At 62.0% G+C, this 24,073-nt stretch overlaps 6 protein-coding genes and 1 long non-coding RNA gene across 9 annotated transcripts; 1 reads left to right on the forward strand and 6 right to left on the reverse strand.

Moving 5' to 3' along the window:
- Positions 1-267: 267 nt before the first annotated feature.
- Positions 268-3,620, reverse strand: LOC115616436. Its single transcript, XR_003994296.1, has 3 exons — positions 3,350-3,620; positions 1,255-1,429; positions 268-473 (listed from the first exon to the last, which is right to left on the reverse strand). It is a non-coding gene; the product is annotated as an uncharacterized LOC115616436 (long non-coding RNA).
- A 1,506-nt stretch (positions 3,621-5,126) lies between these two features.
- BUD13 (BUD13 homolog) lies at positions 5,127-10,786 on the reverse strand. Of its 2 annotated transcripts, XM_030505664.1 has the most exons (12): positions 10,631-10,786; positions 10,405-10,498; positions 9,853-9,937; positions 9,695-9,752; positions 8,820-9,191; positions 8,263-8,780; positions 7,538-7,845; positions 7,350-7,458; positions 7,050-7,188; positions 6,610-6,794; positions 6,180-6,261; positions 5,127-5,903 (listed from the first exon to the last, which is right to left on the reverse strand). In XM_030505664.1, exons 1-12 carry the CDS (start codon positions 10,759-10,761, stop codon positions 5,810-5,812), a joined length of 2,175 nt encoding a protein of 724 aa, XP_030361524.1. In that variant the 5' UTR covers positions 10,762-10,786; the 3' UTR covers positions 5,127-5,809. The 2 variants fall into 2 exon arrangements, with proteins under 2 accessions (XP_030361524.1, XP_030361523.1); XM_030505663.1 differs by having other exon boundaries at positions 8,263-9,191.
- Positions 10,787-10,934: 148 nt separating this feature from the next.
- On the reverse strand, positions 10,935-15,665 carry ZPR1 (ZPR1 zinc finger). Of its 2 annotated transcripts, none has more exons than XM_030505666.1 (14): positions 14,865-15,665; positions 14,184-14,345; positions 14,008-14,098; positions 13,777-13,847; positions 13,515-13,601; positions 13,315-13,437; positions 13,130-13,183; positions 12,959-13,025; positions 12,655-12,725; positions 12,144-12,233; positions 11,944-12,054; positions 11,757-11,843; positions 11,541-11,606; positions 10,935-11,243 (listed from the first exon to the last, which is right to left on the reverse strand). In XM_030505666.1, exons 1-14 carry the CDS (start codon positions 15,156-15,158, stop codon positions 11,109-11,111), a joined length of 1,509 nt encoding a protein of 502 aa, XP_030361526.1. In that variant the 5' UTR covers positions 15,159-15,665; the 3' UTR covers positions 10,935-11,108. The 2 variants fall into 2 exon arrangements, with proteins under 2 accessions (XP_030361526.1, XP_030361528.1); XM_030505668.1 differs by having other exon boundaries at positions 14,184-14,319; positions 14,865-15,028.
- Positions 15,237-17,685, reverse strand: APOA5 (apolipoprotein A5). The gene is made up of 5 exons (XM_030505227.1): positions 17,515-17,685; positions 16,362-16,416; positions 16,162-16,273; positions 15,299-16,012; positions 15,237-15,255 (listed from the first exon to the last, which is right to left on the reverse strand). Exons 1-5 carry the CDS (start codon positions 17,683-17,685, stop codon positions 15,237-15,239), a joined length of 1,071 nt encoding a protein of 356 aa, XP_030361087.1.
- Positions 17,686-17,849: 164 nt separating this feature from the next.
- On the reverse strand, positions 17,850-20,159 carry APOA4 (apolipoprotein A4). Its single transcript, XM_030505669.1, has 4 exons — positions 19,993-20,159; positions 19,818-19,884; positions 19,575-19,701; positions 17,850-18,845 (listed from the first exon to the last, which is right to left on the reverse strand). Exons 2-4 carry the CDS (start codon positions 19,864-19,866, stop codon positions 17,918-17,920), a joined length of 1,104 nt encoding a protein of 367 aa, XP_030361529.1. The 5' UTR covers positions 19,867-19,884; positions 19,993-20,159; the 3' UTR covers positions 17,850-17,917.
- Positions 20,160-20,951: 792 nt separating this feature from the next.
- On the forward strand, positions 20,952-21,775 carry APOC3 (apolipoprotein C3). The gene is made up of 4 exons (XM_030505672.1): positions 20,952-21,123; positions 21,222-21,281; positions 21,381-21,507; positions 21,596-21,775. The coding sequence occupies exons 2-4, from the start codon at positions 21,224-21,226 to the stop codon at positions 21,690-21,692; spliced, it is 282 nt and encodes a 93-aa protein (XP_030361532.1). The 5' UTR covers positions 20,952-21,123; positions 21,222-21,223; the 3' UTR covers positions 21,693-21,775.
- Positions 21,776-22,149: 374 nt separating this feature from the next.
- Positions 22,150-23,992, reverse strand: APOA1 (apolipoprotein A1). The gene is made up of 4 exons (XM_030505670.1): positions 23,527-23,992; positions 23,271-23,326; positions 22,890-23,043; positions 22,150-22,812 (listed from the first exon to the last, which is right to left on the reverse strand). Exons 2-4 carry the CDS (start codon positions 23,311-23,313, stop codon positions 22,215-22,217), a joined length of 795 nt encoding a protein of 264 aa, XP_030361530.1. The 5' UTR covers positions 23,314-23,326; positions 23,527-23,992; the 3' UTR covers positions 22,150-22,214.
- Between the last annotated feature and the right edge of the window lie 81 nt (positions 23,993-24,073).

A 24,073-nucleotide genomic window follows, 5' to 3' on the forward strand; every position in this document is an offset into this window, starting at 1 on the left:
AAACCCCGATACACAAACCAGCCCTTTGTGTTTGTGCACCCGGCGGGTGATCGGCGCCGCTCGCGACCTGCACCCGCCACCATCTGTTTGCTGCCACCCGATTACAGCCACAAGTGCTGGTCACAGTGGGACCTGCAGCCACACAACCCATGGAGCCCATTCCTGGGATGGGAACGAAGCCCCGGATGCCAGGAGAAGCTGTGGATGCGCGCAGAGACGGGAAGCACACGTTCTGTGAGTGCTGGGGCCGGCAGCAGCACGGGTGCTCGCAGTGACAGCACACCTGGCCCCGCTGTACAGGTGCCTGGAAGTGGGAGCCAGGTTGTTCCATGAATCTGGATGTGAGTGATGTGCTGGGAGTGTGGGTCCCCCCTGCACCATCTGCCCATCCTGCAGCCCCAAAATGCACAGTCAGCAGTGCACCGAAGGGAAAGCATTTCGGTGTGCTATTGAGCATGAAATAACCCAGCCCCCTACAGAGAGAGCGGGGAGAAGAATGAGCCTGACAAAAACTATAAAGACTTCCTATGCCATGGTAAAAATGCATTGACCTGATTAGCGCGCTGGAGGGATGCTGAGCCAGAGCGGAGCAGGGAAACCCAGGCTCGCAGCAACAGCAGAGCAGGGGGGACTTCAGTGCAGGAGGGATCTCACACCTTCCCTTCACAGCTCCACTGGCCACAGCTCTTAGGGCTCAATGTGCGAGAGCCAAAGGGTCAGAGCCCCCTCCTGCCCGCCCAGGGGACCCCACTGATGGCAGATGCTCTGCCGCACATAGCTTGTCCCTCTGCCTCCGCGCGACACCGCTCGGGAAGGCAGCACGAGCTCTGCAGGATGTTTGGCAGCTCCGCTTTGATGTGTGGATTAATGAGAACTGACACCCCTGGAGCGGAGCCTTCAGAAGCCCAAAGGCAGGGCCCGGGGCAAGACTGGAGGGGACGACACTCTCTGCGCGCTCCCTTTGATTGCTCCGTGCTCAGCTCCGACGAGAGGCGAGGCGGCAGCGTGGGGCCAGGAGCCGCGGCTCTGCCTGGAGCGGGTCGGCTTCAGCGAGTGCTGTGGCACCACCGAGAGTCCTGGCTGGTCCCGTGCAGTGCTGGCACTGGGGCTGGCTCTGCCAAGGCACCCTGGCACGTCAGCCCATGCAGCACCAGCATCCCAGCAAGAGGCAGGACTTGAGACACTGGGACACCCAGCGCTGCTTCCACGCTTGTGGCTGGCTCCCTCCTATTGCTGCCTGATCATGGTGCTCACCTGAGCAGCCCTGGTTGGGAAAGGGATGCAGTGTTCCCATGTCCCCTGCCTGGGATGGGGCTCTTCTCCAGGCTGAGACCTTGTGGTGTGGCACTTGAGCAGGGCTGGATTTGGCCAATGTCCCAACACAGCGCTGGCCCTGCTCTGCTCACAGGCTGATCACACTTGAGCACACCTGGAGAGAAACAACAACATCACCATCAAAGTGCCCCGAAGAGGAGCTGATGCAATACGACAAAGTCCTTCCTAGTCTGCTATTGGAATAACCTTCGGACACATCACTCCCTGGCATCTCAGCAAGAACACAAGGAGCACAGCCAGGGGCAGGGAGCTCTGCTCTGCTCACAACGAGCAGGATGAGGAAGGTTGCAGTGTGAGCAGCAACCGAGAGCCTCTACTCCCCCCTTGCTGTGCTGCAGTGGGGGTCCCTCCTGCAGCACGTGCTCTCCGCAGCCCCCAGTCAAAGTCCCCATCAGAAAGGGGTCCTTGGGGGATCACAGTGGGGTGTTTGCCCCTGCACCCACCACCTGAAGCACTGGCACCGCAGGCGGAGCCCTGGGTGCCTCCGCAGCCCCTCTCTGCGCTGAGCCCTTAAAGAAGAAATCTATTAGCTGGTAATTACATGCAGGCTGGAACACTCCAGTTTTATTACAGCGATAAAGCACTCGACAATTATCATCTGTAATTCCTGCTGTAGGGTGTTTACTCTTAGAGCAACACCTGATTTACGGCTGCAGCAGCGCGGGGCTGGAGGTGCCAGGCAGGCAGAGGTCCCGCGCACACGCTGCCCAGGCTGGAGGCTGCAGCAGCGCTGCTTGGCTGATGGAGTTATCGCTTCTGAAGTGCCTCCAAAATGAATATGGACGCACATCTGCCTCCGCTTAGGTGTAACAAATGGTTAGAGATTGTGTTAAATTACCCCAGAACTGTGTCCACCGCTGACATACCAAGTACCCCGGTTGTGGCCTGGGGGACCTTTCATCGCCTGCAAAAGGAAACGCTGCAGACTTAATTCTTCACCAGCGTTGTGCAGATAAAGTCCTCCGCAGCCTCCTCCTGGAGAGGATGAGTGGCCATTCTCCAGGAAGCAGGATGCCCTGGAGACCCCTCTCCATGCACAGGGACCTGGCGCTGTCCCTGGAGCAGCAGCAGGACTCATGGGACACAGGGAAACCGAGGCACAGGGAGCTCCCCATGCCCTGCGTGCGCAGCGGAGCAGCACCCACACCCTGAGCCCCATTCCTCGGTGCCCGGCGCTAATCGCCAGATAACACATCTCAAACATGTTTATTTCCATCCAGGCTGCTTTTCAATTTGATTATTTATCTCCCGTTTAGCCTTTGACAGATCAAAGGCTCGGCGGAGGGGAAGCGGAGCCGGGCTGCGCATGGAAATGAGCCTTGATACATAATTAATTAACATAAAACAGTTTCATTAGGAGGTGGTGTTACACGGCTGTTTGTCTTAAACATTCAAGCTGCATTAGGAGCAGGAGGGAAAAGGCAGCTCTGGGGAGCCCCGGCCCTGGCATGGCCCATGCCAGCGGCCAGGCTCGGCTCCCGCATCCTCTCTGGGATGGACCAGAGCGCATCCCCTCTTCCCTAATCGCCCGCAATGTCTCCTACCCTTGATTATTAATCTGTTTTCAATTCTATTAAGAGATAGCCAGGAGAAAGAGTATCAATTTTAGATTAACAAGGTTATTAGCACTTAATTATGTGAGGTGTCTTTGTAATTGAAAAGGAAAAGAGGAAGCACCATAAATATCCCCAGCCCCTGAGCTCCTGGGGGTTTGCGGGTGGCTCTTTATTCACGAGGCTGTGGAACCATAAATATTAAACATCTCGTGAAACAGATTACAAGGCAGAGAGAGGATGCCCTCTGGATATTCCGGCGCTGAATGCTCTTGCATTAACAAATATTCATTAACTGGGATCTGCAAAGTTATTTCCACCAAGACGCGGCGAACGAGCAGGAGAAAGAGGTTATTGGAAAAAAAAGTCTAGAGTAAATATTATTAGTAATTTTTATCTCTGCGTGTCCCTAATTATGGAATAATTAGAGAAAGTGCACATATGCATATACAATCACTAACCCGTCACTCTCAGGATATTCATTCCAGCCCCGCAGCAGGACGGAGGCAGCGGGAGAAGCGATCCTCCTCCAAAATGAACTGGGGGGCCTGTACCCTGGGGTACCCCAGCATGGCCTCGTCCCTGTGCTCCCCGGGACGAGTGACACAGGCACCAGGCCCTGCTGAGCACCCACGATGGAACTGCTGCTGGTTAGAGAGAAATTAATACAATGATTCAGGGGCTCTTTTTAACTACAAATTAACAGGAGACCTCAGCAGGCAACGGGTACACCACCACGTCCCTTGCCAGAGCCTACTTTGCTGGAGCCATTAAACAGGGAGGCCAGGAGAAGCTCTGTTCACCCTCACCAGGATCGGCAGAGGTGTCCAAGGCACTGGCTGAGCCCAGCAGCCCTCCTCCATCCATCCCTGCATCCCTGCATCCCTCCGGCCAGCCCCGCAGGCAGGGTCCTGGGGTCCAGCGGCGTCACACACCCGCCTTAAGCTCTTAATCTGAACTAAACGCATTACCGATGAGCTCATCAACAAAAATCTAATTATGATGTGTGAGGCCAGGCTTAATTGCTTGTCCTTGACACGAATAACGCACCACGTAAGCCTATTAGCTGCTGTAAGCCTATTATTATTATTATCGTGCTCACAGTCAAAAGTACGGAAGAGCGGAAGAGGGGAAAACAGTGTTGTGCAATTAGCAGCAAATGCCAGACAAAGAGCTCGGAGGGAGCAGGAGCCACCACTCATTAGTAGGTGCCTGCCTGGGGCTGGTCGGGGGTGAAGCCGCGCCAGGACGCTGGTGCCAGCCGGGATGCACCGGGCGCCGCAGGGACACAGCAGCGCTGCAGCACCCCGGCTCCTCCATAGAGGAGACCAGCTCCAAAGCCACCTTCTCCCCGGAGTTCCAGCCCAGCTGCCCCCGTGCCGCGCCGGTGCAGGGTTTGCTGGTCCCAGTAACGCAGCGATGGGGCTGCAGGAGCCGGAGCCGCGCCAGCTCCCGCGCTCGCACCCTCCTCCCGCACTTATCACCACTCACAGGATGTTTACAATAATTTCTAATTTGTGCAATTATTAATCATTTCTCTATCTGCCTCATTTGCATAATAATTACTGTGCTCGGCGCCTGCCGTGACGGTGAATGACAGCGCTCCAAATTCAATTAAGATTTTCTTCTGCAGTTTTTGTGCTTAAAGCTAATCACAGTTGCTGCTCCGTGCCAGGACCGGGGCTGCCGCCCCTCCACGAGCACTAATAAAGGGATCCACTTCCCGGTGGCAGTTGCTCTATCTCCACCACCCCGCTCATCCCAGAGGATCCCGCAGCATTTTCCAACTCTCTGCTGCCAGAAGCGCTCAGATGCGCCTTCCACGTCTGCATCACCCAAGCTCTCCCGTGCTCTTACTGTGCACAGGCAGAGCTTAAGAAGAAAGTATCTGGTAAGGAACAAGTAAGAGACCTGCTCTACAAGAGCAGCACACTCACACCCCAGCAGGGTAGCACCCAAGCTCTACCCAGGGCAGCAGCTCTCACACCAAGCTGAATTCAGTAAGCCCACAGTGTTTCGTTACAGGTCAGAAGCAGAAAGGAGCATGTGTCAAACACGGCACCACTCTTCAAGCCTGCCCTTGTGCCACCCACAAAGAAGAGAGACCTGCTCTTGGGGTGCACTGTTTGGCTGGTGCCCTGTAGCACTGCAGTCACACACAGCCCTGGCACCAACGGGCTGACCAGCACTGTTGGATGACCCTCATCCCTCCTGTGCAAGAACCACCACCGCACAAAATCAAGTACCAAAAAAGCAAGCTGTTATTTCCAAGTGTACACACAGGTTCCAGGACTGCTAGAAAGGTAACACAGTGAATAAAAACCAGGGAAGGAAGCCCCAAGATCCCCCAGCTCCAGGGAAGACTGGTCAGGGGGAGCACTTTAACACCCTCCTCATGTTTGCTTCCACAGGAAACTGCCCCCCAAAGAGTGCTGGAGGAGACTGGAGAGGATCAGCTCTGCAGCAACCACGTGTTCCACACGCCTTCAGCATGAAGAAAAACCTGAGATTTGGGACACCTGAAGACTTGTGAACCGCCCTCAGAGGACAAAGCATTTGGCATCAAACAATTAAATAGAAAACAAATAAGTTTCTACAGTTTGTTAGAAGACAAACAAATGGCCCAGAAACCAGGGTCTCATGGGGAGCACCAGCGAGGGGAGCTGCTCCCGCAGGCAGCAGCCCCTGCACCTCCAGCACTGCGCTGCCCCAAGTCCTCGCCCCTCTGGCTGATGGGGAAACCCTCTTTTGGCAGCTCTCCTCCATTCGGCCTCTCCTCTCGGAACAGGATCCAGTGGGATGCTGAGCACCGAGGACGGGGCTTGGTCCAGGCGGAGCGAGCTGCTCCTCCCAGCTGTGGCCAGGCAGCAGCTCTGCAGCATCAATTCAGGAGCGGTGCTGAGCGTGGCTCTTCACCTGACCTACATGTCCTCAACGCTCCACTTGTAGGCGAGCTCCTGAACCGCCTTCTTGTTGGCTATCCGGGCAAAGCGCTGCTGCTCGAAGCCGTTGGACCTGCAAACACCACCAAGGAGCTGCTGGGCAGGAGCTCCTCTGAAGAACCAAACTCATTAGAGACACTCTGAGCTTTCTGCTGCTTTTACTATGGGTCAATCTCCACCTCGACCTGCAGCAGCATCTCTGAAGCTCTTCACACCTCAGGTGACAGACCCAGCCCTTACTATTGGCAACACCCTCATAGCTGTGACTCTTTACACCAGGAACTGCTGGAGGCACAGCTCATCCATCTTCACTGTCACTCTACCACAGCACTGCTCCAGGGGCACGTACCTGTCCACGCCGTCCCAGCGGTGCCCCGGCCATATGTTAAACCTGTTGAGTGGAGGCGCTGGTCCGTTGTACCGAGGCTTTTCTAGGAACACAGAGAGCAACAGAGCCCTTTACTCCTTCAGTGCAACCACGCTCACATCATCACCAGCTCAGAGGCACACCAGGCAGCGTGCGTACCAGCTGCAGCCCACAGAGCAAACTCCCAAGGATACACTTAATCAAACCCAACTCTCCCGATTTTTAAGTCACCAGATCCTGCTCTCCAAGCTAACAAATAGTAGTAACTGTTAGTGCTAACAATCCAGTAGCAGCAAACATTGCTGCTACTCTGACTCCAGAGAAATAGGCCTTCAAGCTGCATTTAAACAGCAACTGCATTTCTATGCTGCTGGGGCCTTAAAGCACAGACTGGTGTAACTCAGAACCAAACCTTTCTTCTCTTTGTTCTCTTTGGCCTTCCTTTTTTTGATGAAGTCAGCCATGGGGTCTCCCTCCCTCTCCTGCTCCCTCAGCATTCGATCCAGATCCTGGTCATCGATGTAACGGGCCAACGGCTTCTGCATCTCTTTTATTGCATCCTCCACGTTCTGCTGCTGCTGCCTGCCCTGCGCCAGCCTGGAGACAAACACAAAACCAAGCAACCACTCGCTGCGAGTTGCTCAGTTTGCAGGTCCCATCACAGCCCTGAACTTCCACTGTGTGTGCAGCATTCCCAGTGCACACCCAGACAGAGGGAATAACTGAGGGGGTCTCCAGGGCATGTGGAACACGTGGTGTCCCAGTCGCAGACTCAGGACACAGTGACACACCACTGCTGGAAGTGGGACCAAAGAGCCCCGAGCGGGGGCGGGGAGCTGTGCAGACCCTTACCCCTTTCCCCATCTGGCATACTGCTCTTCCCTCTCGGACTTGGCTTCAGCTTTCTGCTGCTGCTCCAGCCGCTCCTGCGCCAGGTCCCTCCTGCGGCCCGACTTGTCTCGGAACACAGTCTCGGAGTGTCGGGATTCCTCTGGACGGGACAGATGCATCAAGTCACACGTTCGGGAACACTTCCATGACTAACTGCCACTCTCGTCAGTATTTTCCCCTCTGACTCGTTCCGGCCTCTGACAGACCAAGAGCAGGAAGCAGGAAGCGAGCTGGTGCTCATGCAGTGTTTTACACCCCTACCTTCCAAGTGCTTGTTACTTCTCTCGTGCCTCCTGAGCTCCTGCTGTTCCCTCCGCAGCACATCAGCTGACACCAGGCCGGCTTTGACCCCCGAGAGCATCGTATTTGCCTGTAAACCAAACCAAAGTCACACTTAGAGCTGGCTGAAGCTCTTCAGGAGCCAGAGGTGCAACAAGGGGAATGCCTACCTTCTTGGGAGATCCCTTGGCATCACGGTGGCGAGGCGGAGAGAGGTCAGGGGGGCTCCTGGAGCGGTGCTGCTCCTTCCCGGCTGGCAGAGCCCGTCGGGGAGGGGACAAATCCGAGTCTGAGGACTGGCTGTGGTTGTGTTTCAGAGGACCACGCTTCGGGGAGCCGCTGTGTACACGGCCCAGCCTGCGCTCTGCGTCAGCGGCGCTCCGGGTGCCCCTCCGTGGGGATGGGGAGCTGGAGTCGTGCCTCGGGCCCCTCTGAGGCGAGGGAACCTGCCTGGGCTGTGTCGTGGCTGGAGAAGCACCTGCAGCAAAGACACACACTCACTTAGGCACAGTTAGTCCCACAAAAGGGCTAAACATGGAGGTACACAAGGTCAGCTCCTAGAGAAATCAAGCCCTCCAGAGATGAGAAGCTGCAGAGCAAAGACATAACGTGCCAAGAGCCTGGGAATTCTCTGAATCCTTGTGAAGGGTTTAAATTCCAGTCTCCTTTTGGACATGCTTAAGCCTTACACAGCTAACTCTTGTTAATTCTAGTCTGGCTGATGGAAAAATAGGATTACAGGAACTACCTGTACCAACAGCAATGACAACCTAGCCACTACCATTCCATGCCTGCAGACTGCCAGTTCCACACCACTCACCCCTCAGGAGCACACAAACAGGACCCCAGAGCAGGCAGGCAGCAAAGCACAGGACAAACTCCTGCACACACTCACCTTTTGTCCTGCTCTGCTTTTTCAGGCTGGGCGACCCTGTCCTCCTCCTCCGGGGTGCTGAGGAATCCGAGTCCGAGCTGTACCTGTTCTTCCGGGGGGGGGACAGGTCTGGGGTGCCCTGACGCTTCTGGCGTGACGAGGACTTGTCAGAGAGCCCGTGCCGGGGCTGAGGCTGCTCCCCTGGAGCCCTTCCTGACTGTGCCTTGTCTGGGGCTTTGCAGCCCCTCTTCCCTGCTGCTGAACCGACCCTCTTGGGAGACACGTCCGGGGAGTCGTGGCGCTGCCGCCGGGGAGGGGACGGGTCAGGGGAGTCGTGGCGCTTCCTCCTCAGTGGTGACAGGTCAGGGGAGTCGTGGCGCTTCCTTCTTGGTGGTGACAGGTCAGGGGAGTCGTGGCGCTTCCTTCTCGGTGGTGACAGGTCAGGGGAGTCGTGGCGCTTCCTTCTTGGTGGTGACAGGTCAGGGGAGTCGTGGCGCTTCCTTCTCGGTGGTGACAGGTCAGGGGAGTCGTGGCGCTTCCTCCTTGGTGGTGACAGGTCAGGGGAGTCGTGGCGCTTCCTTCTCGGTGGTGACAGGTCAGGGGAGTCGTGGCGCTGCTGCCGGGGAGCCAGGAGGCTGCAGGAGTTGTCCCTCTCTTGCCTGGGAGGGGACAGGTCGGGGGAGTCGTGGCGCTTCCGTCTCGGGGGGGAGAGCTCCGGGGAGCCGTTGTGCCTCCTCCTGGGAGGGGACAGCTCGGGGGAGTCGTGGCGCTTCTTTCTGGGCGGGGATGGATCCGGGGAGTCGTGGCGCTGCCGCCCGGGAGAGGGGAGGCTGCTGCAGTTGCTCCTGTCCTGCCCGGCAGGGGCTGGCTCCGAGCCCTCAGGTGTGTGCGGGGAGCTGTGCCGCAGCCCCCCCGGCGGGGATGGATCCGGGGAGTCGTGGCGCTGCCTCCTGCCAGGGGAGGAAAAGGTGGAAACCAAGGTGAGAGTTGCGTTTGGTTTGCTGCCTCCATCAAAACCCAGGTGGGACCTGTAAAGCCAGCAGTATGGATCAAGGGTGAAAACCTCTTTCTAACTTGATTCCGCAGCTCCGTGCAGTGACCTGCATCCCTGAGCGCAGGCTTCCCAAAGCAGATCCCAGAAACCAGCCTGGATCACAGCAGAGCTGTGGTTTTAAAGCCTCCAGGGAAATTCAGATTACAAACCCCACTTGGTGCCCCTGTACCATCATCACCTCACAAGGTAACACCCCAGCAGGACCTCAGAGAGCCTGGCTGCTGTGCAACCACGGAACACAGAATGAGCTGTGGAATGGTTTGGGTTGGAAAAGACCTTAATACTCATCCGGTTCCACTCCCCCTGCACAAACAGGGACACCTTCCACTAGAGCAGGTTGCTCCAAACCCCATCCAACATCCCATAGATGCTTTCAGAAGAGGCATCACCCAGATCTACCTGGTGGCAGATTTGGCAGGGACCGAAACATCCGAACTCTGAGAGTCTTCATTCTGGTCTAAAGGAACACAAGCAGAAAGGCACCACCGTTAGTGTGCTCCACAGCTCATGGTCCCATCAGCATTCCGAGGACACAGATACCTTTGGTCTGGCCTCACCTCCGAGCAGTTTCCATTTAGCGTTTTTTCGGAATTCCTCCATGAGCTTCACCTCGTCCGGACGCTCGTCGATAAATTCTGCCACCTGAACATAGAACAGTAGCTTTGGGGGGGAAGAAAGAAAGGATTCCCACCCTAGGGCACAAATAACTAATCATAGCGGCACTGAGCAACTGATGGGTGACCATCATTTCACTGCCTTCCTACAGGAAGATCTCAAACTGCTTCCCGGAGGCTTTGCCCTCAAGGAACCTCCTCACTGCCAGCACTCCCAGCAGTCACCTCCTGCCCTGCCTCCAGAGCTGCTTTAAAGCCTGAGAACCACCGTACGGGCCCACCGCGTCCTTGGGGCACTTGTGAGGCTGGACAGAACAAAGAACAGGCTGCTCCTGCCCGCAGGGAGCGCATTCACCCCTTGTGCTTGGGGCAGGCAGCTCGTCCCTCGCTGCTGCAGCGGCTCCCAGAGCAGGAGGCGATGAGGAGGGTTCCCAAAGGGAGACACGGGACGGTCCCCCCCAGGAGACGGGCGCCGGTGCCGCCCTCCCCGCTCACCACAGGCATGTCCCCTTCGTCCTCCTCCTCCTCCTCCTTCTCCTGGCCCGCCGCGATGCTGCTCCAGCTCACATCGTCATCCACGATCCGCATCCTGCGGGCGGCAAAGGGGCCCCCGGCCGCCGTCAAGGACCCGGGGGAGCGCCCAGGCCGCGGCCCGCCTGGGGCGCCGCGGGACAGGCCGCGGGTGGCGCCGGCCGCGCTGCCCCGTTCCCCCGCCACTCACCCGCCTCTGCCGGCGCCGCCCGGCGGCGGCCTCCTCCTGCGGCGGCGGCGGGGCGTGGCGGCGGCGGCGGCGGCCGGGCCGCTCAGGTACCGCCGCAGGTACTCGGCCTTCGACAGCCCCTGCGCCGCCATCTTGGCGCCGGCCGGAAGGGACGGCAGGGACGCGCGCCGGAGGGGGCGTGGCCTGAAGGGTTGTGGGCGGGGCTTGCGGCTGTGGGCGGGGTTTAAGGGTGGTGGGCGGTGCTTGCGGCGGTGGGCGGGGTTTAAGGGCGGTGGGCGGGGCTATCAGGGTCAGACACGGCGCCTCCATCCATCAACACGCGGCTTTATTTGGGGACCCCCCAAACCCCATTCCCATTTCCATCAGTCCACGCCCGGCAGCGCCCGCCCCGGGCTGGGATCATGGGTGTCCCCAGGTGTCCAGGGAGAGCGGCTCCGGCCGCAGGAAGTCCCGTTGCATTGAGGATGAAGGGGTCCGGCTACCGGCCCGAGGCTCCCCCCGACTCGTAACCCTCTGTCTTCATGTCATTGAGACCCAGGTCTTCGTTCTGCTCAAAGCTCCGCTCGTAGCGCTCCACTCGGAGCTCCGGGTCCTCCTCCGGGGCGTACACGTTCTGTGGGGGGAGAGGGAGGCCCCTCATAGGGTCAGCAGCACCCAGAGAGGGGCTTCGGACAAGAGTCACCCCAAAGGCAAGGCCACCACCCCATGGAGAGCACAACATGAACCAGACCACATCCCGGCCCCTGATCGCAGGGAACAGACACCATTCCCAGCTTCCTTCCCACAAAGCCACCCGCAGTTTCCTTTGGACAGAGCCTGCAGCAACCCACTCGCTTCCAGAAATAAAGGAATTCCATCCAGACTGCTTGCAACACGTCCAGGAGCCCACCTCCCATGTGCAGTGCTGTACCTGAAGGTAGCTGTTGCCCGCAGGGTCATCCAGGATGAGGTGAGCCTTCACCTTTCCCTCTATGATCTGTGGGAAGAGCACATCCAGGCATTAATGCCCTTCCTAACCCTTCACTCCGGGCACCAGGACGTTCCCAGCATATTCCTAGCATTGCCCTCAGTCAAAGAGCAGCAGGGGCTGGGTAAAACAAGCGTGGAAATTCAGGAGGGCGCTCACCTCCTGCAGCTTCCCAACGAACTCCTGCAGCTTCCCGGTCCTGCTGGGCGTGGAGCTGTCCCCCAGCGTGAAGGGGTTCCTCTCCACCTGGAGCAGCAGCAACACTCAGTGCAGTGTGAGACCCCAGCCCCACAGCGGAGCTCACAGGAGCACAGAAGGGGCTGAGCCCCCCCAGAGCACCACTCACCAGGTCCCGGATGTCCTTCAGCAGCCCCTCCAGCGTGGTGAACTTGCCCCCCAGCGCTCCCATGCCCAGCTCGAACTCCAGCTCTGGGATCTCTACACTGCACGTCTCCGACTGCGGAGGAAGAGCCCGGTGAGCCCTGCGGGGCCGCTGAGCCCCACGCACCCGCGGCAGGATGGGGCAGGTACCCAGAGGCACCGTACCTTGAGGATGTCCCTCGTCATGTCGGAGGGGTCTGTGATCCGCAGGGTGATCCTGGTGCCCTGCGGCTCGATGGCTCCTCCGGACTTCACCTACGAGCACCCCCAGTCAGCTTCACCGAGTGCCACGCTTAAATCACACCCCAGTTCCTTAAGAGGGTTTACCCAGCAGCTCAGAGGCCGCTCCAAGCCCAGGGATAGCGCCTTAACCCAGGGGACCAGAGCAGACATGGACATGGCCAAACAGAGCTCTCCAGGACTCAGCTCTGCCCTTAGCTTGCTCAGGAAGGCAACTCAGACCCAGCTGCACACGCAGCGGGCACACAGCTCGTGTGCTCCATCCCTGCCCAGGGGCAGCTCTGGCACCCCCAGCACAACGCAGCTCATCCATGAATCCAGCCTGGCTTCACAGAGGGGGACAGGGACCCTGGGAAACACTCACCCATGGAAGCAGAGACCACCAGAGCCCTCCCCACTGCCCCCCAGGGCAGAGGGCAGGGGGTTGCCAGCTCACCTCATTCGTCCTGTGCCCACAGGAGTCACAGTTTGTGGCCATGATAATCACTTCCTTGAAGTGCGGGATCTCTGGAGCAGGCAGTCAAGGAAAACTCAATGCACGAGAAGCCTCGGAGATCCCAGCAGCCCCAGTCCTTCATTGCAGGAGCTCGCTGGCAAGTCCTGAGCAGCACCAAGACACCCTGGCACCCTGACAAGCTCTTCATACAGCAGGAAGAGCACACACATGGGACTCTCCCCACCGCCGCCTCCGTGCAGAGCCCCATGGGGGGCAATGATCCGCGCCCCCGCCCCAAGGATACGCACTAACTTCATATTCGTGTTGGCCGGAGCGTTGCACTCGGGGCAGTTGGTGTTGAACTGCAGGACCTGGGTCACAGGAGCAGACAGGAGCATCAGAAAGGCCCATCCAGTGCAGAGAGCCTGTCCTGGGCACCAGCCATGCAGGCAGGGGCACCACCACAGTCACCCACCTCATTCCTCAGGTCCTCTGCAGCATCATCTGGCTTCTCAACCACCTCCTCTCCCTGCAGGAAGGGACACCAGGAGCAGCATTAACTCCTGTTCCTCAACTCAGGGTCTCCCAGAGGACAAGGGGGCCGATGAGCCCGCTTTGTGCATGCAGCAGGCTGATGGCACAGCTTGAGCTCCCCATTACCTCCAGTCCCAGCATGGCAGCCTGCTGGGGACTCCTCCTGTAGTGAGTGACCACCAGAGCATCATCCTTCTGCGGCGCACGAGGGTTCTCCACAAAGCTGTTCCCTGAAGGGTCGTCGATGATCTACGGGAGAACAAAGCTTTAGGAACCCATCCCGTGCTTCCCTGGGGGGGAAAGGGGCTGCACCCCCAGGTACTCACGAAGGTGAAGGAGGAATGCACTTCTTTCAGCTGCTTTAGCTTCTCAATGAACTCATCTATTTTACTGGCCACCTCTTGGTCCGTTGCCTGCAAAGGAGGACACACGTTTGAGACCAGTGCTGGGGCAGCCCAGAAGACACCAGTGACACCAGCACAAACCAGAGCACCCAGAACACTCCTCCACCAGCAGCGCACAGTGCTGGTAGGCAGAGGACGAGCACAACGAGCATTCCTGAGGAGCTTCCCCTTCCACACCTCTTACCCTGCGGACAGGCTGGTCCTGCTCCAGGCCGGCCACAGCCCTGTCAATGATCCCTTCGATGGTGGTAAGAACTTGAGAAGGAAAGAGAACAGAAGTGAGGCACTGTTAAACACACCAGAGCAGTGCCACAACCCTGCCAGCCTCCACGTGCTGGCCCTGCCAAGCTTTTGTGAGCCAATGGACCCGGTGCAGGTCCCTCCCCAGCGTGCACCGCACAGAGCCCCTACCCACCTCCCTTCTGGGAGAAAGCGGGGATCTCGAAGTCCAGCTCTGGGATTCGAGCCGTGGCACAGTCGGTCTTCACCACCTCCCTGTTCATGTCCTGCACGCGACAGCAGTGGAGGAGCAGCGTTAGGATCCCGGCAGGCGCAGGAGCTCCCCGGGGAGCAGCGGGGGCAGCCGCTGACCTGCCGGGAGGTGACAGTCAGGGTGTAGCGCACGCCCTGCTCCTGGATGCGGCCCGCGGACTGGATCTCCGTGTTGGACCAGGAGCAGCTCTCACAGGAGAAGGAGCTGACGATGATCTCTTTGAAGAAGGGGATCCTGGTGAGCAGGAGCCGCGTCACCCCCTGCGGCAGCGAGGGGCCTCGTGGGAACCCGGCTCCCTGGGGCAGCGCTCACCCCGGGCACGGTTCCTGCCAACACCCCCCGGCAGGTCCCGGCCCCCCCAGAACACCCGACCCCTACAGCAGGCCCTGATCCTCCCTCTGCCTCCTGATGCCCCCTCCTGCCTCCTGCTCCCCCCTCCTGCCCCCCCATTCCTGCCTCCTGATCCCCCTTTCTGCCCCCTGCACCCCCCTCCTGCATCCCCATTCCTGCCTTCTGCCCCCCCCTTCCTGCCCCCCCTTCCTCCTCCTGATTCCCCCTTCCTGCCTCCTGATCCCCTCTCCTGCACCCGCCTTCCTCCTCCTGCCCCCCTCCCCTGCCCCCTGCACCCCCATCCTGCCCCCCATTCCTGCCTCCTGCCCCCCTCTCCCGCCTCCCGCCCCCCCCCTTCCCCGCTCCCTCGCCCCGGCGCGGGGCTCCGGCAGCGCCCGCGCTGCCCGCAGGCCGCAGGGCCCGGGGCGGCCCCTCCGCCGGGCGCTCACGTCGCGGAAGCAGTTCATGCAGAGGGACTCGATCTCGGCCGGGCGCTGCTCCCCGTCCTCGGCGCCGAGCGGCCGGAACAGGGACCCCCCCGCCGCGCCCGCCGCCTCCACCGCGCCCAGCGCCGACATGCTGCCGCCGTCACGTGAGGAGCCGGCCCGCCCCAACATGGCGGCGCCTTTATTGGTGCTCATGGGTCCCGATCCCGATCGCGATCCCGCTCCCGGCCCCGCTCCCGGCCCCGCCGCCGCCGCCCCGCTCCCCCAGGCTGTGGGACAGGTCCCTCCAGAGCGCATCGAGGCGGGCGTGCAGGTCCTCCACGGGCGGCGGGTCCCCGTGCGGGTCCCCCGGGTGCGGGACGCGCGTTGACAGCTTCAGCCGCATCTCCTCCGTCTCCTGGTCCAGGGCGCGGGTGAAGTCCTGGATCTGGATGTACGTGTCCCGCCGGAACTCCTCCACCCGGCGCTGCACCTCCCGGGCCAGCGCCTCGGCGTAGCGCTCCGGGCTGGGCGGCCGCTCCCGCAGGCTGCCGGGGTAGAGGCTCAGCTTGGCCTTGAGCTGCTCCAGGTTGCGCTGGATCTTCCCGTGGAGGTCCCTGGCGCTCTGGGTCAGCTTGGCGGACAGCTCCTGGATGTACTGGTTGAGCTGCTCCGGGCTGGCCTGGCTGTGCGGGACCACGTTGCGGTGCAGCTCCTCCACGTTGCGGTGGATCTCGGTCACCAGCCGGTCCGCGTAAGGGTGGAAGATGTCCTTCACCTGCTCCGTGTGCAGCGCGATCTTGTCGGCGTAATGAGCCAGGAAGCGCTGCACCTCGTCCGCGCCCCCCAGGAGCTGAGCCGTCACCTCCCGGCTCGGCATCAGGTGGCGCCGCAGCTCCCGGGCCTTGAGGGACACTTGGTCCAGCAGCTCCTCCGTGAACGGCTGCAGCCGGTAGCGAAGGTCCTCCAGGTGCTTGCCCACCTTGTGGTGCACCTCGTCCACGTACGGCGACAGCTTCACCCGCAGGCTCTCCAGCTCCTTCCGGATGAGCTTCCGCAGGCTGCCCGCGTCGTGGGACAGCCGCGGCTGGAGGCCTTGGTTGAGGGGCGCCAGCTTCTCCAGGAAGTTCCCCATGTAGCTCACCCCATCCTGGACACTTCCCTTCAGGTTCCTGCGTGAGACAAGCAGATGCAGACCCCTCGCTGTGCCCCGACACACACATAATAAAGCTGTTTGATAGCTTCCATGAGTGTTTGTGGGTGCTAGGGGGACTTGCAGAGGGACCACAGGGGTTCCCCAGGCTGGGCACAAGGTACTCACACAATGTCCCTGCCCAGCTTGCTGCCCTGGCCGTGCTCGGGGCTGTCCTTGTCGCTCGTCAGCTGGCCGAGGTACTCCCAGAAGCTGCTCCTTGCTGGCTCGGCCGGTGACACTGCGGGCAGGAGGGCAGCGGGCAGTGCAGCACCCCAGCCCCTGCCCCATCCCACTGCCCCCAGTGAGCTCCTCTGCTCTGCACCTACCTGCGGTGGTGGCCAGGAGGGTGAGGAGCAGCGCAGCCGTCAGAGGCATGGTGTGCTGCGGGCAGGAAGGGAAGCACGTTAGCTCATGGCACAGGCCGGCTCTCAGAGCACTCGTGGGTCAATGCTCCCTGTGCTTCGTGCCCCCCTCACTGTGTTCCACAACGACCTCGCCCCCGGGGTCCCCTGTGATGCCAACCAGCACAGGATGGCACCCAGACAAGTGACAGAGGCAGGAGGAGCCCCTCACCTGGCTCCTGGTCGATCCCGTGTCCCTCCTGCAGCCGCTGGCCCGCAGCTCCCTTTATACACGTGCAGGGGTAGGCCTTTTGGACCTCACTCCGGGTAAACACGACGTGGAGGGCTGCGGCCGTGCCGGAGGGCTGACGTGGGGGTCACCTGAGCGCCGTGCTCTGCTGCCTGCCCCTGCCCTTTGCAGCCCGGGGCACACGGCAATGGGGCAGAGCTGCAGCACCACAGGGTGCTCCTGCGGCTGCAGGTCTAATGGAGCATCCCACAGCATCGGGATGAGCCTGGTCCCGGCTGTGCCAGGGGAGGGTGAAACAAACATAGTGCTGGCCGTGGGGGCTGCCTGTTTGCCAGCTGCCAGCTGCACATCCGTGCTTCCTGCTGGGATACCAAACCCACCACGTTTTGGTGTCATTCCCTTCCTAGCTGCCTTTCCCCCGGGAAAAACCAGCCACCTTTTCAGCTTGGGTCACATCCCCGTGCAGGGGGCTGGTGCTGACACCAGGCTTTTAAACCAGGAGAGTGCTGCAATGTTTGCACCGAAGCAGCCCCGCAAACAGGGGCAGGTCTTCCCCATGGGTCAGGGTGCAGGGCTGGGGCGCAGGGCAAAGTGCTGCTGGGTGAAACTCCAAGCAGCCACCAGTGCTCCTTGGCACCAAAGTCCACCCTGCTCCCTCGCCTGGGTGGACGCACGGTGTCACCCCGAGCAGCCCCAGCCCCAGCCCCAGGGCTCTGCTGCTGCAGCCCATGCACTGCCCATGGTCCTCGTAGGGCACCCAGCAGCAGATGCTTGGGGTGCTTTCTGTGGCCACAGCTCCAGTGCTCTTCTCCTGGAGCTGGGAAGGTCCTGGGAATGAGTGGCTGCTCGCTACCTATCTGAGCCCCCCTACCTATGGCCATCACCCACCCAGTGCAGCCTGCAGAGCCCAGGACCCCATAGCGGCAGCTGGCCCCGCTGCAGTGGGGTGCTTGTCCGCATGCCGGATGCTCCCATGTTGCTGGGGCACCCCAGAGTGGTGAGGTCCCGGTCCCTGACCCCATTCTGGTTGATGGTGGCTGCAGCTGCCTCCAGCCCCATGCTGGGATGAGACCCCCACGTGCCTGGACCCCTCTGTTCCCCTCCCGGGTGCCTTAGGACCCATTTTGGGGTGATGCTCTCCCCTGGACCAGCTGCCCCAGGTTGCCCATCCCAGGCCAGCAGAGCGGGATGCTGCGGAGAATGAGGGATGCGGACCAGGAGGATGTGCATCACACACACGGGTTTATTTGTGCCGTGAGCACACCCCATCCCCATGGCGCCATCGGGGGGCTCAGTCCGCCGTCGGTGGCGCAGTGCTGAGGAAGGCGGCCACCTTCTCCCGCACCTCCTTCTCCAGCAGCTCGAGGTGATCCTCGACGCCGGCAGCGCCCGAGTCCAGCTTGCCCTGCATGTCCTCCAGCCGCTGCACCAGCTGCCGCCCCAAGGCCTCCCCGAAGGGGGCTGCCTGCTGCCGGAAAGCCTCCAGCGTCTGCCCCACGCGCTCATCCAGGCTCTGCACAAGGGGCTCCAGGCGCTGCTGCAGCCCCTCGGCATCGCTGCCTGCTGCCTGCCGCAGCTCCTGCGCCAGGGGGCTGAGCTGCGCCCGCAGCTCCTCCGAGCTGGCGGCCAGGCGCGCCCGCAGCTCCTCGGCCACTCGCTCCATCCGCGCCGTCAGACCCTCGAGCTGACGGTTGAGGCCGTCCTGCACCTCCTGCGCGTAGGGGCTGAGCCCGCGGCGCAGCTCCGCCACGCTCCTCCCCACCTGCGCCTTCAGCTCGTCGGCCAAGGGCGCCAGGCGCTCCTTGATGCTCTCCACGCCGCCATCGATCTGCTGTTGCAGCCGGTCGGCGTAGGGGCTGAGCGAAGCCTGGATGTCCTCGGCGTTGCCCTGCAGCCGGTCCCGCAGCTCAGCGGCCAAGGGCTCCAGCGCCCGGCGCAGGTCGCCGGCGCCGCGGTCCACCTGCGAGCGCAGCTCCTCGGCGTAGGGGCTCATCTTGGCCTGGAGCTGGCGGATGTTGGTGCCGATCTGCTGGTGCACCTCGTCGGCATAGGGCGCCAGCTTGGCCTGCAGCTCCGCCAGCTCCTGCCGGATCTGCTCCTTCAGGCGCTGCGAGTCCTGCGCCAGCCGCGCCTGCAGCTCCGTGGCGAACGGCACCAGCCGCCGCTGCAGGTCCTCGGCGTACGAGCTGACGCTCTGCAGGTTGCTCCCCAGGAGGGTGCTGCGGACATGGGGTCACGGAATGGTTTGGGTTGGAAAGGACCTTGAGATCACTCAGTTCCAACCCCCCTGCCGTGGGCAGGGACACCTCACACTAAACCATGTCACCCAAGACTCCGTCCAGCCTGGCCTTGAACATTGCCAGGGATGGAGCATTCACAGCTTCCTTGGGCAACCCATTCCAGTGCCTCACCACCCTCACAGGAAAGAACTTCTTCCTTATATCTAATCTAAACTTCCCCTGTTTCAGTTTGAACCCATCACCCCTTGGCCTATCACTACAGTCCCTGATGAATGTCCCTCTCAAGCATCCTTGTAGCCCCCTTCATATACTGGAAGGCTGCTATGAGGTCTCCACGCAGCTTCTCTTCTCCAGGCTGAACAGCCCCAACTCTCTCAGCCTGTCTCCATACGGGAGGTGCTCCAGCCCTCTTATCATCCTCGTGGCCCTCCTCTGGACTCACTCCAACAGCTCCATGTCCTTTTTGTGTTGAGGACACCAGAACTGTACACAGTACTCCAAGTGAGGTCTCACGAATGCAGAGCAGAGAGGCGGGATCACCTCCTTCGACCTGCTGCTCACTCTCCTTTTAATGCAGCCCAGGACACAGTTGCTTTCTGGGCTCAAGTGCACTGACCTGGGGTATGTCAGTGCCCCGCTGTGCCCATGGCCCCCTGCCTGGTGCCCCCAGCCACCACCGCATCCCCCCAGCACCACAGCCCTGCTCACTTGAGCTGCTTGGTGATCTCGGCTTGCTGCAGCTGATCCACTGTGTCCTTGGCATTGCTGCCCAGCTCCGTGAAGTACTTCCAGAGCACGCTGGCCACCTCGTCCGGGTTGACATCAGCCTGGGCTCCTGCAGCAGAGACTGGGATCAGCGCTGGCACAATCCCTCTCCCATGGGACAGCACATCCCCATCCCTGTCCTGGGGCACGACACCGTCCTGGCACCCTGGACCCACAGTGCCTCACCTGAGACCACGAGGAGCACCAGGACAAGGGCGGCCGCCTTGGGAGACATCCTGAGTGCTGGGGATGCCTGCGGGAACACAGAGCAGGGTTTAAGGGAGCCCCATGGCAGCAGCCCCAGGCCCTGCTGCCTGCCCCACCGCCGGCAATGCAGCCACCGCTGTCCCCAGCCACTCACCCGCACTGCCACTACTGCGGTCCCTGCTGTGCTGAGCTGTGCTGTGCTGAGCTGAGCTGTGCTGAGCTGAGCTGTGCTGAGCTGAGCTGTGCTGTGCCGTGCCGTGCCGGGGAGCACCGGCCCTATTTATGCAGCCTGAGCGCCCTCGGTGGCTTCCACGCAGGCCTGTGACACAGGCTCAGGCTTGGACTTTAGCAAGGTCGCGACGTGGAGGTGCCTGACGTGCGCACAGCCCTGACATCAGCCACAGCCCTGACATCAGCCACAGCCCTGACAGCACCCGGCGGGGGGCCAGGGGCCAGGGCAGTGAGGGGATGGGGGTACATACACATGGGCACCCCGGGGCAGGGACCCAAGAGCAGCCCCCACCTCCATAGGATGCAGTGATGGACCTGCTGGTGCCGGATGTGTGGTACCCGGCATGCGCAATGGCACAGGGATGCTGTGGTGGATACATGGGGGCACATGAGCAGGCAGCATCACTCCCTCGGAGCGCAGGCTCCATAAGGAATGGCCAGGACCCTGCTGCTGCGGGATGCTGCAGGTGCCGGAGCTGGGACCATGTCCCTGGCCATGGGCATCGGGCTCTGCGGTGGCCCCGCTCCGTGCTGCAGCCACCGGTGATGTGTCAGGGCTGGGCGAAGGGCAGGGCTGGCAGGGGCAGGGATCAGCCAGGCACCGCCGTGCTGCCAAGGTCCAAAGAGCCCCCGCGGTGCCCCAGGGCCGGAGGGCAGCCCCACGGGGCCGGTGCCGCTGGATGTCACCCTCGTGCTGTGCCCACAGCCCCACGCCTGTCCCCATGGCTGCCCTCACCACGGTGCGCCCTGCAGCGGGCTGGCTGCACACACACCAGCGTGCACATACATGTGCGCACGCATGCACACATGCATGAACCTGATGTGCAGGCATGCAGACACATGCAGACACATGCAGAGCCCTGTGCCCTGTTCCCTGGGGAATTTCCCAGCTCCTGGCGCGAGGCAGTCCCTCCGACACGGACCTGGCACCGCTCTGTCCCTGCACCGCGGCCCCTTCCTGGCCAGCCCCTGACCTTTGCACAAGCTCCGGAGCCGGCTGTGGGAGGGTATAAAGTGGGACCCGGGGCTGCCCCAGTCCCAGAGCCCGGCTCAGGTGAGTGGGGAAGCCCTGGGGAGGGTCGCAGTGGGACGGGGACGGGGTTGGGACCCCCGTGGAGCTGCCCCACGCTGTGTGCTCTGCTCTCTCCGCAGCCATGAGGGTGTCACTCCTGCTCCTGCTCGCCTGCACGGCCGTCCTGGCAGCACAAGCAAGTAAGGAGGCTGGGGCCGGGCTCAGGGTGCTGGTGGGGGGCACGCACAGGGTGGGGGGCACAGCCCTATGGCCACGTCCCATGATACTTGTGCTTGCAGGGGCCGATGCGTCCGGGGGGCCCGAGGCGCTGGTGCAGAAGGTGCAGGAGTACGCGCAGAAAGCATCGGCCATGGCCAAGAGCGCCCTGAGCAGGGTGCAGGAGTCGGAGGTGGCTCAGCAGGCCAGGTACCCCCATGTCCCCCCTCGTCACCCCGGTGCCACGGGGACCATCGGGAGCCGGTGCTGAGCCTGTCCCTGTCCCTGTCCCTGTCAGGCAGTGGCTGTCGGACAACGCGGAGCTGGTGAAGCAGCGGCTGGAGCAGCTGAAGGAGCAGCTGGTGCAGCTCTGGAAGCGGACATCGGCCGCGTAGCGCTGCGGGGGCCCGGCCAGGACGGGGACCCCCCGCTCCCCTCCCGCTGCCATGGTGCTGGCAATAAAGCAGAGCTGAAACAAGCGGCTGTGGCGGTGTCATTGCGGGGTGAGGAGGGGTGGGATGGATCCCTGGGGATACACACACCCGGGCACAGGAGGATCCAGCTCCTGCAGAACCAGCTCCTGGCTTTGAGCGGGGGATCCTGGGCAGAGCCAGGCTCAGAGAGCCCAGGGCACCCACAATGCAGCTCCCTGTCCCCCCCATTCTCCCCCTGCCCTCGCACCATCATCCCAGGCTGCCCCCCTCCATCATCCACTGCAAAGACTGAGTGAGCTCCAATAACTTAAGTCGTGTTTATTTGACAAAAGGAAGCGAAGCTGAGACCAACACCGGTTCGGGGAGGGGGGAGGCAGCGGGAGGGCGAAGGGGGGTCCCAGGGCTCCCGCACCCATCCCCAGAGCCCCAAGGGAAGCACCGGGCAGGGCAGGGAGCGGGGCAGGGTCAGTCCTGGCCAGCGGCTCAGGCCACGCTCTTCTGGAGGTCATCCAGGAGGGTGATGAAGCGAGCCTTGAGGTTCTCGGCGTAGGGGGTGAGGCGCTCCTTGAAGTCCTGCACCAGCGGCGTCACCTTCTCGCGCAGGTTGCTGAGCTGCTCCACCACCTTGGCCTGGTACTCGGCGGCCTGGGGGATGCCCTTCTCCCGGATCTCCTCCAGCTTCTGGCTCAGCTTCTGCCGCAGCTCATCGCTGTAGGGCGCCAGGTTCTTGCGCAGCTCCTCCACGTGCCCGCGCAGGCGGTCCCGCGCCTCCTCAGCCACCGGGGTCAGCTTCTCCTGCATCAGCTCCACCTTCTGCTTGGTGAGCTCCTTCAGCTCCTGCGCCACGGGCGCCAGGCGCTGGCGGTACTGCTCCAGCTCCTCCGTCCACTTGGCAGAGAACTGGTCCAGGAAGGGCCGGATCTTCTCCTTCACCTCCTCCAGGTCCTTGGTCAGCTCCTGGCGCAGCGCCTCCGTGTCCTTCAGCCACATCTCCCGCACCTCCTTGTAGTAGGGGGCCATGTCCTCCCGCAGCTTGGCGGCGGCTGCGCCCAGCGTGTCCAGGTTGTCGGTCAGCTTCAGGCTATGGGGAGCAGGGGGAGGTCACGCACAGCACACGGGGACCCCCCATTGCCCCCCACCACGCTGAACCCCACTTACTCCAGCTGCTTGCCCACGGCCGAGGACTCAAACTGGGCGATGGCATCCTTGCCGCTGGTCTTCACGGTCTCCAGGTACACGTCCACCATGTCCTTGAGGCGGTCCAGGGGCGCCTGGGGCTCATCACGCTGCCAGAAGGAGCGGGCCTGGGTGCCTGCGGGGAGAGCACGGTGTGCTCAGGACTATCTGCACTGTGGGGCCCCGGTGGAGACGGCTCCAGCCCTGCTTGGGACCTGCCCGGCTCGGAGGGGACCGGGAGCCGGCTCCGCTGCAGCCAAGTGCTTCCAGCAGCGCTCGCTTCAGGCTCTGCTGCCCCATCCCACTGTGTCCCGCAGGGATTGGAGCTGCTGCCCCCCCGGCCCCAGCCCGGTGAGGACCTACCCGTCAGGCAGAGCAGGGCGAGGGCCACCACCACAGCTCTCATCTTGGCGCTGAACCTGGGGGCAGAGCAACAGAGTCGGGTTCAGGGACCCCGAGGCAAAGCCAGCCCCAGCAGAACCGAGCTCCCGTCCCGGCACGAGGGGATTCCCGTTGGCGCTGTGATGGGCACCGCCGCCGCATCCCCGTTGTGCCACCACATCCCAGGAGCAAGATGAGCCGGTGCCCCGGGAGCCGCCGGAGCAGCGCAGGCTCTTACCAGCTCTGTCCCGCCGCTGCCGTGCTGCTGCTCGTCCCGTCTGAGCCGCGCTTCCCCACGGCCGCTATTTATGCCGGAGGGGCCGTTCCCGGCGGAGATAAGCAGCGCTGCAGCCCAAGAAACCGCTCCCCGGCGCGGCCGATGTGGCGCGTAGAGTTCAAGGATCGCGCCGAGGAGCGCGCTTGGCAGCGCCGCGAGCAAACAGGAGCTCCCCGCGCCCGGCCAAGGAGCCTGTTTACGCTCCCGCTGACCCAGATTCCTGCTTGGACACGGCCGGGGCCTCCCGGCAGCCCGCGGGGATTGGCCGCGGGCCCAGGGACAAGGTCTGCGCCCGCAGGGATTTGCCCGCTCGTGCCCAGACCCTCGTCCTCTGCGGTGGGACCCACACACTCGCCTCAGCCCCTGTCCCGGTGGGTCCCCAGCGCAGAGGTGCTGGGAGCTGTGCCCAAAGGCACCCACATGAACTGAGCCTGGGTGAGAAGGGACAGGGAGAAAGGGGCACAGCAGCAGGAGAGGCTGGGTAATGCCGGGGGAAGCTCCCCGCTGC

Source organism: Strigops habroptila, chromosome 17 (genome assembly GCF_004027225.2).
Source record: "Strigops habroptila isolate Jane chromosome 17, bStrHab1.2.pri, whole genome shotgun sequence".
NCBI classification, from domain to species: domain Eukaryota; kingdom Metazoa; phylum Chordata; class Aves; order Psittaciformes; family Psittacidae; genus Strigops; species Strigops habroptila.